The 14,738-nt window shown below is 39.7% G+C and overlaps 1 protein-coding gene and 1 gene segment (V, D, J or C); both read left to right on the forward strand.

Annotated features, from left to right (window-relative positions):
* LOC129026546 (immunoglobulin kappa light chain) overlaps positions 1-14,738 on the forward strand; it is a 412,603-nt gene that overhangs the window by 75,791 nt on the left and 322,074 nt on the right. The window lies entirely within an intron of this gene.
* On the forward strand, positions 1,061-2,350 carry LOC134737563 (immunoglobulin kappa variable 3-11-like). The segment is given in 2 exon segments: positions 1,061-1,704; positions 1,874-2,350. Coding segments are annotated over 2 exon segments (459 nt in total).

A 14,738-nucleotide genomic window follows, 5' to 3' on the forward strand; every position in this document is an offset into this window, starting at 1 on the left:
CATAACATCACAGGACAAACCTTTACTACTTCCAAGGCTTTTATCTCAGTAAATCTGCTCTACTTCTATCTCAGGCAGCTAGAAGGTTTGATACTCATACAAATAGTACTGTAGCTTTCTGTTCATAATTGGAAAAGTAGACAAGACTCAGTGTAATGCAGGCATTCCTTATGCCAGTTAGCACTCAGTTTTTGGATCATCATTGCACACATATATCCATCATATGTCTAATATATATGTAAAAATCCATGAAGCAAGAGTCATAATAGCTAGTGTTTGATATTGTATTGTATTTTCCTCTTATACCATCTTCTCCTTTTTGTCATTAAAAAAAATCTGTTCAAGTCAGTCTAAATTAATTATTGGATGATAAGTAGATAAAATCCTTTATTTCATAACACATTGACCCAATGAATATGTTTCTTTGCAAGACAGAGTCCTCATTTCCAAGATAACAAGCCTGACAAAATTATACTGGAGCAAGTCCACAAGTAATGATGGTAGCTTTTCCTTATTGTCAGTCCTGGGGCAAGAATAAGACAAAAGATAACAAGGTAGAATAAAGATTATGTAAGAAAGAAGGACAGCAACAGGACATGGGAAACTTTCATCGGGTAACATTTTGATAATGGATGATGAGAAGTAATGCGTTAGGGATGGGCGGGAATGATTGAAGGTCTGAGTACTTTAGCACAGATTAAGACCAAATCATTAGGATTTTAAAAGTTGTGTACAGTTCCTGAAGAAAAAGCCCTAGAATTTAATTTGACTGTTGATAAAACAGTCTTGGATTAGATTGAAGACTCTTTTCTGTGCTAAGTAAGTATATTTATGATAATGATGATGACTGTAGTGCTGAATATTTAATCAATAAAAACAAAAATAATTGCCGCATACATAATGTCCTGAATACTATTATAAATGTTTTATCTTATTTTATTTAAACTGTCTACAGCACTGTAAGGCAGGTACCACTATTATCACAGTTACACAGCCATGGAAACTGAGACACACGGAAGTTAAGCTACTTGATCAATTCCAAGCCATTGGCAAGCCATGGAGCATCTATGTCAGGGCCGGCCAGGACATGTGACTGTAAACAGAAGTTTTTAACTTTTTTAACTCAAAGAGGGTATGTGTCTGGGTTAATGGAAAGCTTCAGGACCCTCAGAAAACATTACTAACAAGCAAATGAAAGGTGTATCTGGAAGATTATGTTCTAACAGACTCTTCCTTTTCATTGATCCAATAATGCACTCAGGGAGATGGCCGGGCATATTGAGGACAGGAAGAGAGAAATGAAAACACAGCTTTTTAAGTTGTTCTTAAAAAGAACAACACAGGCTTGTGCCAAACATCATCTGGGTGGATTTAGGTGATTGAGGAGAAGAAAGACACAGGAGTGAAATTCTGTAATCACAAGTGAGGAGTTCTACACTCAGGCTGAGCCAACAGACTTTTCTGACCTGACAACGAGGGCGGCACAGGATGCTCAGTGCAGAGAGGAAGAAGCAGGTGGTCTCTGCAGCTGGAAGCTCAGCTCCCACCCAGCTGCTTTGCATGTCCCTCCCAGCTGCCCTACCTTCCAGAGCCCATATCAATGCCTGGGTCAGAGCTCTAGGGAGGAACTGCTCAGTTACGACCCAGAGGGAACCATGGAAGCCCCAGCACAGCTTCTCTTCCTCCTGCTACTCTGGCTCCCAGGTGAGGGGAATATGAGGTGGTTTTGCACATTAGTGAAAACTCCTGCCACCTCTGCTCATCAAGAAATATAATTAAAATTCAAAGTAGATCAACAATTTTGGCTCTACTCAAAGACAGTTGGTTTGATCTTGATTACATGAGTGCATTTCTGTTTTATTTCCAATTTCAGATACCACCGGAGAAATTGTGTTGACGCAATCTCCAGCCACCCTGTCTTTGTCTCCAGGGGAAAGAGCCACCATCTCCTGCAGGGCCAGTCAGAGTGTTAGCAACTACTTAGCCTGGTACCAGCAGAAACCTGGGCAGTCGCCCAGGCTCCTCATCTATGATGCATCCAACAGGGCCACTGGCATCCCAGCCAGGTTCAGTGGCAGTGGGTCTGGGACAGACTTCACTCTCACCATCAGCAGCCTAGAGCCTGAAGATTTTGCAGTTTACTACTGTCAGCAGTATAATAACCAGACTCCCACAGTGATTCAACATGAAACAAAAACCTCAACAAGACCATCAGTGTTTACTAGATTATTATACCAGCTGCTTCCTTTACAGACAGCTAGTGTGGTGGCCACTCAGTTTTAGCATCTCTGCTCTATTTGGCCATTTTGGAGTTCAAGATGTCAAATCCAAAATTACTTATGTTAGTCCATTGCATCATACCATTTCAGTGTGGCTATTATGTTCAACTAAATGCATTTTAGAAGGCATCTCTCTTTATGGCATCACAAAGAGTTTAATAAATCTTCTGTGCAAAAATAAACAACAAACACACATTTAAATATAAAGCTGAAATATCAAAACTATTTCAGCACTCTGAAAATTGGCAAAGCATAAAATAATTAAGGTTGCATATTCTTTATAGAAAAAAAAAGCACCAGTGCTTTGAGTAAGGACAGAAAAGGTCTGTAGCCTTTTGCCTGTGACAGCACCCATCTACCCCCAGCTCAATCAGCATGAATTACAGAACTGGAGTTTTACCAATATGAGCATAGCAAATAAAACTGGCAGCTTGCTGCCAAAGGGGGTGGACTTGAGTAAAGCCAAGGAGTGGAAAAAAAAATTCTTCAGTGTTTCCAGCTAAATATGCAGAACTCCGTAGGAAATGAACAGAAAAATCCCACAGCTTTACAAGTCCAAGATGATGCCCTGTTTGAGGCAAGTAGTACATCTGCTGATAGTAAATAGCAGATTCCTGGATAAGATAGACCCATATTGCTGAAATAATCTCTGCACACATTCCTAGTGACCTAGAAGCTATAGATATGAGTGATGGGAACCAGGAGTTTCCGGTGCAAAGTAAAACCAGAGGGAGGTAAGAACTAGCTGCATTTTGCATGCAGTTTGCTTTTTAAACTACACACAGATGCGTTGACAGAAGATAGATTTATAACCTCCAGATATTTGAGCAAAACATCTCAAATCACTGGTGACCACTTTGCTATGCAGATACATGTGCAGTTACTATAAATTCAAACTAAATATTAATATTAAGAATAAAAGGAAGCAGAGATATCAGTGGTCAAACACCATGTGAGATAGATTTTTCAATATCATGCAATGAACATGCATTTAATACATCTAATCCACTTAACATTATAGCTCAGCCTGTCCTATCCTAAATGTGCTGAAAACACTTACATTAGCTTACACCTGGGCAACATTATCTTACACAAAGCTTATCTTCCAATAAAGTGTTGAATACCTCATGTAATTTATTGAATACTATATTGAAAGAGAAAATAGAATAGTTGTATAAATACTAGAATTTCTATTTCTACTTGAATGCATATCACATTCATACCATCTGAAAGTCAAAAAGTTATAACTCCAAGCATCATAAGTCAGGTACTATCAGTAAGTTCACCCAAGTAACTAAGAAGAAAATTAAAAAATGATCAGAAAAACGAAACAAATTCCAGGCCTGACATGGTGGCTCAAGTCTGTAATCCCAGTACTTTGGGAGGCTGATGCAGAAGGATCACTGGACGCCAGGAGTTCGAGACCAGGCTGGGTGGGCAAAATATGTTACAAATTTTTTTTAAAAAAAAATAGCAGAGAGTAATGGCATGCACCTATAGTCCCAGATACTCAGGAGGATGAAGCTGGAGAACCACTGGACCCCAAGAGGTTGAGGCTGCAGCAAGCTATGATCACACCACCATACTCCAGCCTGGGTGAAAGAGTAAGGCCCTATTTCTAAAAAAATTAAAATTAAAATTAAAAAGTCCATAATCTAAAGAGAGGTACTATGAAATATTATCAAAAATGTACAATTTTCAGTTTAACAGCTCCTGGGAAAAAACCGAGAAGAATGACCAATATTAAAGGAACAAAAATAAAGCAACTACAATAATGACAACAGAAAATAGTCAATGAAAGCTGATTCTAACATGCCGTAATTATCGGATTTAGTAAAGACTACAAAGATTTTCAAATAATTATTTTTAAAACTATGATCATTGACATAAAAAACAAAATGTTAAGAAGATTCGGCAAGTAGGGCCTCAAGAAAAGACATGGAAAATATAAAAAATGACCAAATTGGAACTCTAGAAATGAAAAGTAAAATAACCCAATTTAAATATGTATTAGCTAGGTCTAATAGCAATTTGAGATGGCAGAATAATCAGTTAACTTGAAAATAGAGGAATAGAACTTATTGAGTCTGAATAAAATGTTTAAAAAAAGGGAAGAAGACGTCAGAGATGTATAGCTCAGAGTGAAGGATACCAACAAAAGTATAATGAGAGTCACAAAGGAGGAGAGACAGAGAAAGTGGCTGAAAAAATGCTATATCCAGCAAAACAATCATTTAAACATAAAAGCAAGGTAGAAATGTTCCTTCATACACAAAGACTAATTCATTAATAGTGTATCTGCCTTGTGGAAAATTCAAGAGAAAATCCTTCAGAATAACGGGGAATGACAGCAGACAGCAATTCAAATTGACAAGAAGGAATCAAGCCCTCAAAAAATGAAAGAAATTAGAAAGAAACTACAAAAAATGTTTACTTTACCTGATATAAAGATTAGGTCCAGGAATAAAACAATTATAATATATATCAGAATATCATTTACATTGATTGTGTTTTGAGCAGCAGTTTTTGACTGGGAAGGTGCACAATGAAAGCAGCGAGAGAACTGGAAACCTTCCGTATTTTGATGTGGATCATGACATGAAGTGATCTGGATCTTGACATTCATTTGCACCGTTAAGATTTGAACCCTTTGCACTGTGTGTTTTACCTTACATAAAATAAAATAAAACAAACCTAGGCTCTTTTAAATAAACCTGAACCAAGAAATAAGAATCACCAAATATTTATGAAAGCTCAACCTTATTAAAGAGAAGTGTAAACCATGCCTGAGAAAGTCCTAACGAACTAGAAATCAGGTAGAGGAAACAGCAGGAAACATCTAAATATGTCCCTTCTGCCACTCAGGAAACACAGATTTTACCTCTCTTGATTTCCTTAAAAACATAAAATATATTTATGTCATTTTGCTCACAAGAGAGGTCCCCACCTTCTCCTTGGCTCTTTCCATCCCACTGCACCCACCAGGGGATTTGCATACTGTCCCCTAGGGAGGACTTTCCTTGTGAGTCTGAGATAAAAGCTCAGCTCTATCCTTGCCTTGACTGATCAGGACTCCTCAGTTCACCTTCCCACAGTGAGGCTCCCTGCTTAGCTCCTGGGGCTGCTAATGCTTTGGGTCCCTGGTAAGGGCGGAAGGGAAATGAGGGAGGATGATGGGGTAGGAGGGTGAACTCTGTGGACCCCGCCACCTCCCATGTGTGTCCTGTCCTCGTGTTAGATGTGTCTTGTCCTCCAGGATGGAGCATGTGATGTCTAGATCTGTGACAGTGAGGAAGATTTCAGAAGGAGCAAAGAGGGGGATGGGGTAGGTGACTTCTAGAGGCCCATTTTGCCTTGCAAATATTGGTTCTTTTTAAACCCGTATGTTTTGGGAGGATTAATCAAAATCACACACACAAAAATAATTTAGAAAACATAAATAACAGACAGAAAATGATTAAAATGACTCACAATGTTTGTACATAACCTTGCGCTTCTCTTATTATTTCATGGTCCAATGGAAATGCTGTGATGACCCAGCCTCCACTCTCCCTACCTGTCACCCCTGGGGAGCCAGCCTCCATCTCCTTCAGGTCTAGTCACAGCCCCCTTCACAGTAATGGACACATCTATTTCAATTGGTACCTACAGAAGCCAGGTCAGCCTCTATGGCTCCCAATCTATTTGGTTTCCAGTCGGGACCCTGGAGTCCCAGACAGGTTCAGTGGCAGTGGGTCGGGGACAGATTTCATGTTTAAAATCAGCAGGGTGGAGGTTGAGGATGTTGGGGTTTATTGCTGCCAGCAAAGTATACATCATCCTCCCACAATGGTACAGTCCTGAACACAAACCTCCCTGCTTGCTGTGGCCCAGCTGCCCAGATGTGTTATTTGTGTGGAAAGCAGGCACTGTGGATTCTCTTAGATGCCTAAAGAGGAAGATGTTCGAGAACTCAGATGACTCGCTGCAACTGAGGGCTCATGACCATAAATTTCTCGGCTACACCTCACGCACCACATTTTAAGGTCCCGTCAGCTGCAGCAGTCTTTGTATGACAGAGTCTGCAGAATGGAGGAGGTCTTCATGCCCTCTGAGCAATGAGACACAAGAGAAGAGAAAGCTCAATGAGAGCTCATTCTAATCCTCTCTTCCTTCCCTATATTCATTCATCAACTAAATTCATTCTGCATAACAGACACCTAATTGAGACTGATTACTGGCAACACAAAATTAATACATTCTTTTGATTTGGTTTAGCAGTTACCAGAGTACGTGCATATTAATAAGATTTGGTGGTATTAAATCAGCTTCCCTCCCTTCCTCCACCTCCCCCCTCCACTTTTTGTAAGGCAGACCCTTGACCAGAACAGCAGCAGGCACTGTATTTTATCCTACTTTTTTCAGGGAGAACCCAAATAAAACTCTTCACAGTCTAGATTTTTAAATTACTAGATATGTTGTGGCAAATGTATGCAAAAATAAAGACCTAGTTGCTAAAGTCTTTGCACAGTCTCACTCACAGCATATTGAAGTACAAAAGTAGTTTTCTGAACTCCAAAGCTGGGTTTCAACAACAAGGACAAAGTTTGAAAGAATAAAGGAACATATGTATGTTATTTAAACAGAATTTGGATGAATGCAAGATAATATATAAGCTAACTTTTTACCCCGTGAAAAAATAACAATGTGAAGACTTTGAGCAGAGGGCAACAAGTGAGAGACTGGTGGGTTGTGTTTGAGATATGAACCCAGATGGAAGTCCTCACGTATTTCCTGGGAAGAATCACAGAGTTGAGAAGCCCCTGCCTGGCTTTCAAGGCAGGAACAATCTCAACAGAGTCATGTTATCAAATGGAAATGGCACATTCTTGATCAGTCTTAGTCAGGACCCCACAGGATCTGTGGCTCCATGAACAAATGGAGAGGTTGTTGAAGGGACCAAATGACTTGTAGGTGATAATTTGGATCTTCATTTACCCATGTGGAGCCCAAGATTCAGAGATTTCCATACGACAGGAGTCACTGATGGCTGAGCAAAACACAAATTGACAGGTCCACTAGGTGTGGCCACCATTCAGCCAGTGGATGGCCACTTTTTTAACTGAAACTTAGCATGGGATTTCAATCCAGTGGGTCAAACTACATTCAGTGGTAATGGCCATGCAGGCTGTTCCAACATCTTATCATGCCACATTTCCACTAAATCATGGGCCATTGCCAACAGCTTCAACATCTGTTCAGGAAAATGGCTACTGAGAGACTGGACTTTTAAAGAAACCCTGGTGTGGAGGAAAGGACTATGGCCACAGCTTTCCACCTGCAGGAAAAAGAGATATGATGCTCAATTGCATGCTGGGACTACGAAGGTCACCCTTGAGAGGAACTTATGTCATATTTTTGGATACCCCAAGACACTTCACACTGACCAAGGAGCATCTTTCACTGCCCAAGCAACATGACAATAGGCACACTCTCATGGAACACGATGAACTTTCCACACACCCTGCATCCACAGGCCAATGAATCTAGTGAATGCTAGAACAGTGGAATCACACAGCAACATCTAGAAAGGACATCTAGAAAGTCTGCTAATGGGATGGTACCCAATCTGACCAGAGCAATATGGGCATTAAATATCGCACTCCAGAACAAGGGAAATAATGAATGTTAAGGAACATAATGCTGAGTGGAAGTGAAGGTAGTCCAGGCACACACTTTAATAGTCTGGACCTGTGAAAGCCATTTCAGTGTTCCTAACCATTCTTTCTCTTTTTTTCCTTTAGAATGCATGCCCTGGGGTGGTTTTCAATTCAGGCCATCATCGTACCCCAGACAGGCCCCCTAACTCTAATATGGGGATTATGTTTCCTCTAAATGCCTCTTTTCTACAAGATCCCACAGGACGGATAACAAGACTAAGAAATATCACGGAGCTAGGGGCCCTTTTCTGGTGTCAGGGACATCTTATCCTTCCTTTAGTGTTGGTGATATTATGAAATATGTCAAGTTTTTACAGGGCATAACCTCCCTTCCTGGAGTGGACAATCAGGACTGAAATGTCTGGGTCAAGCGACAAAGGCAATGGATTGTTCACAGAGCAAGGACAGCCAGACCGCATTCCTACACCAATACAGCCTAACCCTTGTAGATGGGTAGGAGATACCTGAGACCCTGGGATGGGTGAGAGATGTTGCACTAACCTGTCACACTGCATTTTGGCAAGAATGAGGCAGCAAAGGCCTAGAAGCATAACATCTTTGTTAGCTTCTTGCAAGTCACCAAGTGTAATCTTTCAAAATACTGAATCTGCCATTCTTGACCTCGTTCTGTCACTAACTAGAGGTTTCCTTTCATTTTACCAAAGGTAAACAACACCAATATTCCTGATACCATTGTGTACATCAACAGGACCCAAGCACTGGCCTACCAACTGAAGATGTGACACCTACCACATGGGAGAAAATTGGAGGCGCCCCTTTTAACTAAATTGACTCTGTGGCAAATGTCATGACTACAACTAAAAAAAACATTGGTGGACTGATATTTTGATGCACCATACTTCTTTGACTGCGTAGATGAGAAATGTCCCAACGGCAATGACAAAAACAAGGACTGGACTAATGCTAGCCATCCATCTATGGACAATATTGTATGAGCAAACTTTGCTCATGCAACTCTTCCATCAGTGAGACTTGGCTAATGAACACACCAATACCTGCATAACCATGACTGGGTGATTGAACAATAAAATGGGAGAAAGGGGGTTGTGTGCACCCAAGGGCTACATATTTCTCTGTGAATGATCTGGGAGTGACCAAAATGCAGGGTGTGTGATACCATCTCTGGATAACTGTGGGATGGTGAGATTCTGCATGTTGGAAATGCTGGGGTTGTCCCTGGATATTACTCCTTGGAATTAGGTGAACCATTGAGCCTGCAGCCCAAAGCTGTACCTCAGACTTACTAGGGACCTGCCAGAAGGCATAACAGACTATGGGTTTATGTCTTTTGTGATATTTTTGGTACTAAGTATAGGAGTCAGTGCTCATGAAAAAAAGAGAAATGATAAGAAACGTGTCCCTGACCATGGCAGATATTGCTCCTCCTCCATAGCCACTGCCTTGGTAGCCCAGCAGACATCCATTAACTCCTTCAGGAAGGATGTTTAAGATAACAGTGTTGCTCCAGACTTTTTTAAAATCCAAGCTGGGGCCGGGTGCGGTGGCTCACGCTTGTAATCCCAGCACTTTGGGAGGCCGAGGTGGGTGGATCACGAGGTCAGGAGATCGAGACCATCCTGGCTAACACGGTGAAACCCCGTCTCTACTAAAAATACAAAAAATTAGCCAGGCATGGTGGCAGGTGGCTGTATTCCCAGCTACTCGGGGGGCTGAGGCAGGAGAATGGCGTGAACCCGGGAGGCGGAGCTTGCAGTGAACGGAGATTGCGCCACTGCACTCCAGCCTGGGCGACAGGGCGAGACTCTGTCTCAAAATAAATAAATAAATAAAATACAATAAAATCCCAACTGGGAGGATTGTATACAGTTTCCAACACCTCCTGCTGTACCTAAACACCTCAGGTATCCTAGAAATTCAAGTAGAGAAGATCTGGAAACAGGCTCATAATTGCAGAAAATGGGCCCACCTGAAGGATTCTTCTTTGACCCCTTTAGCAACTTCTTCTGTGGATCATGGGATCCTGGGCTACATAACTGCTTCAAGTGGGCCTGATCATCTTGCCTCCGGTAGTAGTTTTCATTGGCCCAGTGAAATCTATTCTGGCTCTGGCTCAATGATGTTGCTTTGACATTGTGTTCGTCAAGGTGCTTCATCAGTCTGACAAGACACACCTCTGCCTCCAGTTCAGGGTGGTTGGTAGGCATATAAAATGGAATGGCTTTCTAAGGGGGGGTGTCTGGGTTGTGGGGTGACTCCAGTACAATCCTCTGATGGTTCTCCACTCACTTCGTTCTTCCCACTCTCTTTCTTACACTTCTCAAGAATAATTGTAGAATGTGCTGGAAATGTAACATTCTGAAAGACTGGTCAGAACAGCCTGCCCCTGTTCCAGCTTCCCCTAGTACTGTCCTCCAGTACTTTAGTCCTCCAGTACTTCAGCTCCATGTGTCCTGTGACACCAGGATTAAAAACCCAGAGCATCTTCTTTCTGGGGTTCCTGAGTGGTGGTCCAAGTGGGGTACACACAGTCAAGATTCCATCAGACCCACATGCCTGTGCCTCAGGGGACAGACCCAGGATACATCCTAGGCTTCTGCAGTCCCTTGCTGGCCACCTGTAAATACTACACCAGATTCTTGTAACTTGTTGTGTATGACTGTTCTGTCTCCCTGTACTCTGATAAGTAGGTAACCAGTGCACAGTGAACCTGCTTCATAGTAGTCACTGTCATAGAGACAAAATTTGAATGGAGGTTGCCAGGAACTGGGAGCAGGGGAAATGGGGAGAGGGTTGTCATTTAATTGAAATACAGTTTCAGTTTTAGAAGATGGAAAGAGTTCTGGAGATCGATAGTATTGATGATAGCACAACAATGTGACTTACTTAATGCCATTGTCCTGTACACTTAAAAATGGCTAAGATGGGCAATGTTATGTTCTCTATATTTACCATAGTTGAAAAACTTAACATCCTTATTATGATATTGATGGATCAGAAGACATCATTCTATTTTCTATTTTCTGAACAAATGTTAATAAATAATCTCTAATAGATGTCATTGTTCACACCACATCTTAACAAACATTCTTTTTTTTCTAGAGACGAGGGGGGGATCTCTCTACGTTTTCCAGGCTGGTCTTGGACTCCTGGCTTTCAGCTGTCCTCCATCCTTGACTTTGCAAACATCTAGGATACTGGACATAAGCCCCTGCACCTTGCCTTAACTAACAATTTATCAGCTTTTAACAGGGAACTTCCTTGAAAATGTATATTCCATTGAAGCCAACTCTAAGGTCAGACAATCTCCTTAGCCATATTTCTGTACCCAAGTGCACTGCTCCCTCTGTGATGTCACATGCCCTCAGCATGAAGTCCCTTAAACAGAACAAGGCAAGGAGGCCACCAAAGAATCTGAGTGGAAATTATCGTGAAGGCCTGGCATTAGAAGAGCATCAGTGTTGCAGTGCTTCTTGACTAGCAAAATACTCTCAGACTTATCTTCCTGGATTTTTTTTTCCTTAAACATTTCCTAATGTTGAATACTAGGGTTGAGATAAGAACTTTTCTATCTTAAGTCTAGTTAAACACTATTTCATTGAAGACATATTGCCTTATGGAGTATGATAATAAATATTGAATACCCTTATTACTACTCCCAACACACCTTGTATATATACTGTTACCATCTTAAATATTATGGCTTGATAAAATTATTTGAAAAGGAGCTTGGACAGCATTGATTCTATTCTCAATATCCTGAAACACATCAATCCCCAAAATTGACAAGAAAATAGTAAGAAAAACACAGTTTAATAATCACTAGCTATTCTGGTTACTGTTGAGTGACAATTAGGTGAAATCTTAAAAAAAAAATCAAAACAGCAGTTGGAGGGTGTGGAGCTATAATAAGTTATTGGTGGACATGTAAAATGTTTCAGCCACTTTGGAAAAAGTTGATCAGAGTATTAAACACTTACTGTAAGACCCAGCAACTACACACCTAGGTATATGAAGACACATGTTCATGCAAAGTCATGTTCAAGAACCTTCATAGCAGCTTTATCCATAATAGCCCAAAGTGGAAACAACTTACATGGCAATCAACAGGTGAAGGAATCCATTATAAAATTACCAAAAAATTAAATAACACTCAAAAATAAAAAGGAGCGCATAACTGGAACACACGGCCTCTCAGTGAATCTGAGAAACAGTTATGCTGCACAAAATTCACCAGACACAAAAGAGCACATGCTATATTTCATTTATATGAAACCCTTAAAAAGAAATGGGAATCTGTACTGACAATAAGCAGATCAAGAATTCCCTGATCTGTGCGATGGAAAGCAAGTGGATTCCAAAAGAGTGGGTCAAAACTTTTGGGAGTTATAGAAATGTTCTATGTCTGGATTTTGGAGGTAGTTCTAAAGACGTATTTATTTGCTACAGTTCATTGACAGTGTATTTTATTGTAATTATTTTTTTTTCAGTAAACTTAGTTAACAGTGAACAAAGTAAGTGCAAGACCAATGGGGTAATGTTGTCTTTATATCTTCTATCTGCAGTGTACTGAAAATTGTATAAGCCAGAATATCTGAGACAAAATCTCAGCTCTGAAACAAGAACTGTGTATCTCTTGGCAAGATCTCTCTTTTCTAGGTACTTTGGAATTTTCTTCTATAAAATGAGAATTTAAATATACTTCATAGATTAAATCAAAATGGTAGGCTTTTAATACACATTCATTATTCATTTCAACTAAAAGTCTAAGCAAAACAAAAAGTCATACAAAAATAAAAATAATATTTAAATAAGATGAAATATTCTTTTAAAAGTTAGGAAAATAGAACTGTCACATCTTCTGTTTCATATCAGTTTTTCAGAACTTGTAATTACATATCAAGTGTTCTTAGCATAAAAACTGTAATACACTTAACCATGTGTGTTCACAAATGTATAGATATAAAAATGATTATATTTTCCTTCTTTCCCTAGTTTTCAGCATATTTGTGTTTATGCTCACAAGAGATACCAGCATTTAATTTCTCTATTTGTTAGGTCCTTGTCTGTTTTTAGACTGGAGTATATGGTGATCTCATATGATAAGTTTGGGAGTATTTATTCTTTTTGAATCTCTTGAAAATTTGTGTAATTTTGATAAGGTACCAAGACACCAGTTAGGCAGATATAAAATTGGAAATTTCATTCTGGGTAAATTAATAATACAAATTTATTCTTACTTCTGTCAAACTAGTTGCCATAAAAATACTCAGAATATCCACCTTTTATATTTTTATCATCATAGGCTCTGCAATGATTTTCCCCTTTCCATTTATAGTACTCTGTTTTGGGGCTTTATTCTTTTTTCTACCCCTTTCATCAACTTGTCACAGGCTTCAGTTCTTTCTGGGAGGGCGTATGGCACATGAGAAATGCTGGTTCTTGTGGATATGAGATCATTCACTGTTTTTGTATGTAATACTGTGGAAAGTGCTGTGACATAAACCTCTTCTTCACAAAATTGATTACTGTTCAAACATTGTTCCCCAACCAATATAGAATTTGCTGTGTTATTAATGGTATAATTCACATAGGCATACAAACCTTGAATTGAAATTGTGGATGTGCCCTCTACCACATGGTGTATTTAAAGAAGTTAAATAATATTAACACATAATGAGTAGCTTTGAATTTTAAAAATCTATTTGGCAAGGAATTCACAGTTCCTTCCCTCTAAAATAACCTAATGATTCTTCCAGAAGTGATCCTGATTTGATGCTTCTCTCCCCATGATGACAGAGGTTTGGCACATCATCACACTTACAAAGCCCCCCATTTACGTGTCTACAACCACTGCCCAGGCATGAACACTCTTTTCCCTTGCTCTAGTCCTTTTTTCTATACCCTAGTTTCACATAATTTGAGACTCAAAACATTTGTCAGGAAAGATTCTGGATGGAGCTAACAAGGTTTCTCCAGAGGTGTCAGAGATTCCTGCACAATCATTGATGCATCTCTAGAGGGAGTTGTAAGTATGAGGAAGAGAAGAGCTTGTAAATCTTCAAGCTGCTTTTACTCCCACTGTACTAACAACAACTACTACAATCACAACATCCACAATACCACAGGATGAGCTTCTACAGCTTCCAATGCATCTATCTCAGTAAATCTCCTCTACCTCTATCTTATGCTGCTAGAATTTTTGAGAGTCATGCAAGTAGTCCTGTACCCTTTTGTTCATAATTTGAAAAGAAGGAAGCCTCAGCGCAACATAGGCAGTCCTTAAACCAGTCACCCTTTAGTTTCTGGATCATCATTATACACGTAAACACAGCATATATCATAAATATATATATATATTCACACACACACACACACACACACACACATATATATATATCCATGAGGCAATACTTACCACAGTCTGTGTTTTCTGTGGTATTATATTTTTCCTCTTATTCTGGTTTTTTCATTAAAAAATCTCCAACTAACTTAAGCAAATTAACAAGCAAAAAAAAAACCTTTTAAAAAAGCGGACAAAGTATATGACCAAACACTTTTCAAAAAAGCATATAAACGGCCAAAAAGCATGTGAAAAAGTGCTCAAAATCACTAATTATTAAAAAAATGCAAATCGAAACCACAGTGAGATACCATCTCACACCAGTTAAAATGGCCATTACTAAAAACTTAAAAATGACAGATGCTAGTGAGTTTATAGAGAAAAGAGAACGCTTATACACTGCTGGTGGGAATATAAATCAGTTCAGCCATATAAAAA

The sequence above is a fragment of the Pongo pygmaeus genome, chromosome 12, assembly GCF_028885625.2.
Source record: "Pongo pygmaeus isolate AG05252 chromosome 12, NHGRI_mPonPyg2-v2.0_pri, whole genome shotgun sequence".
Classification (NCBI taxonomy): Eukaryota; Metazoa; Chordata; class Mammalia; order Primates; family Hominidae; genus Pongo; species Pongo pygmaeus.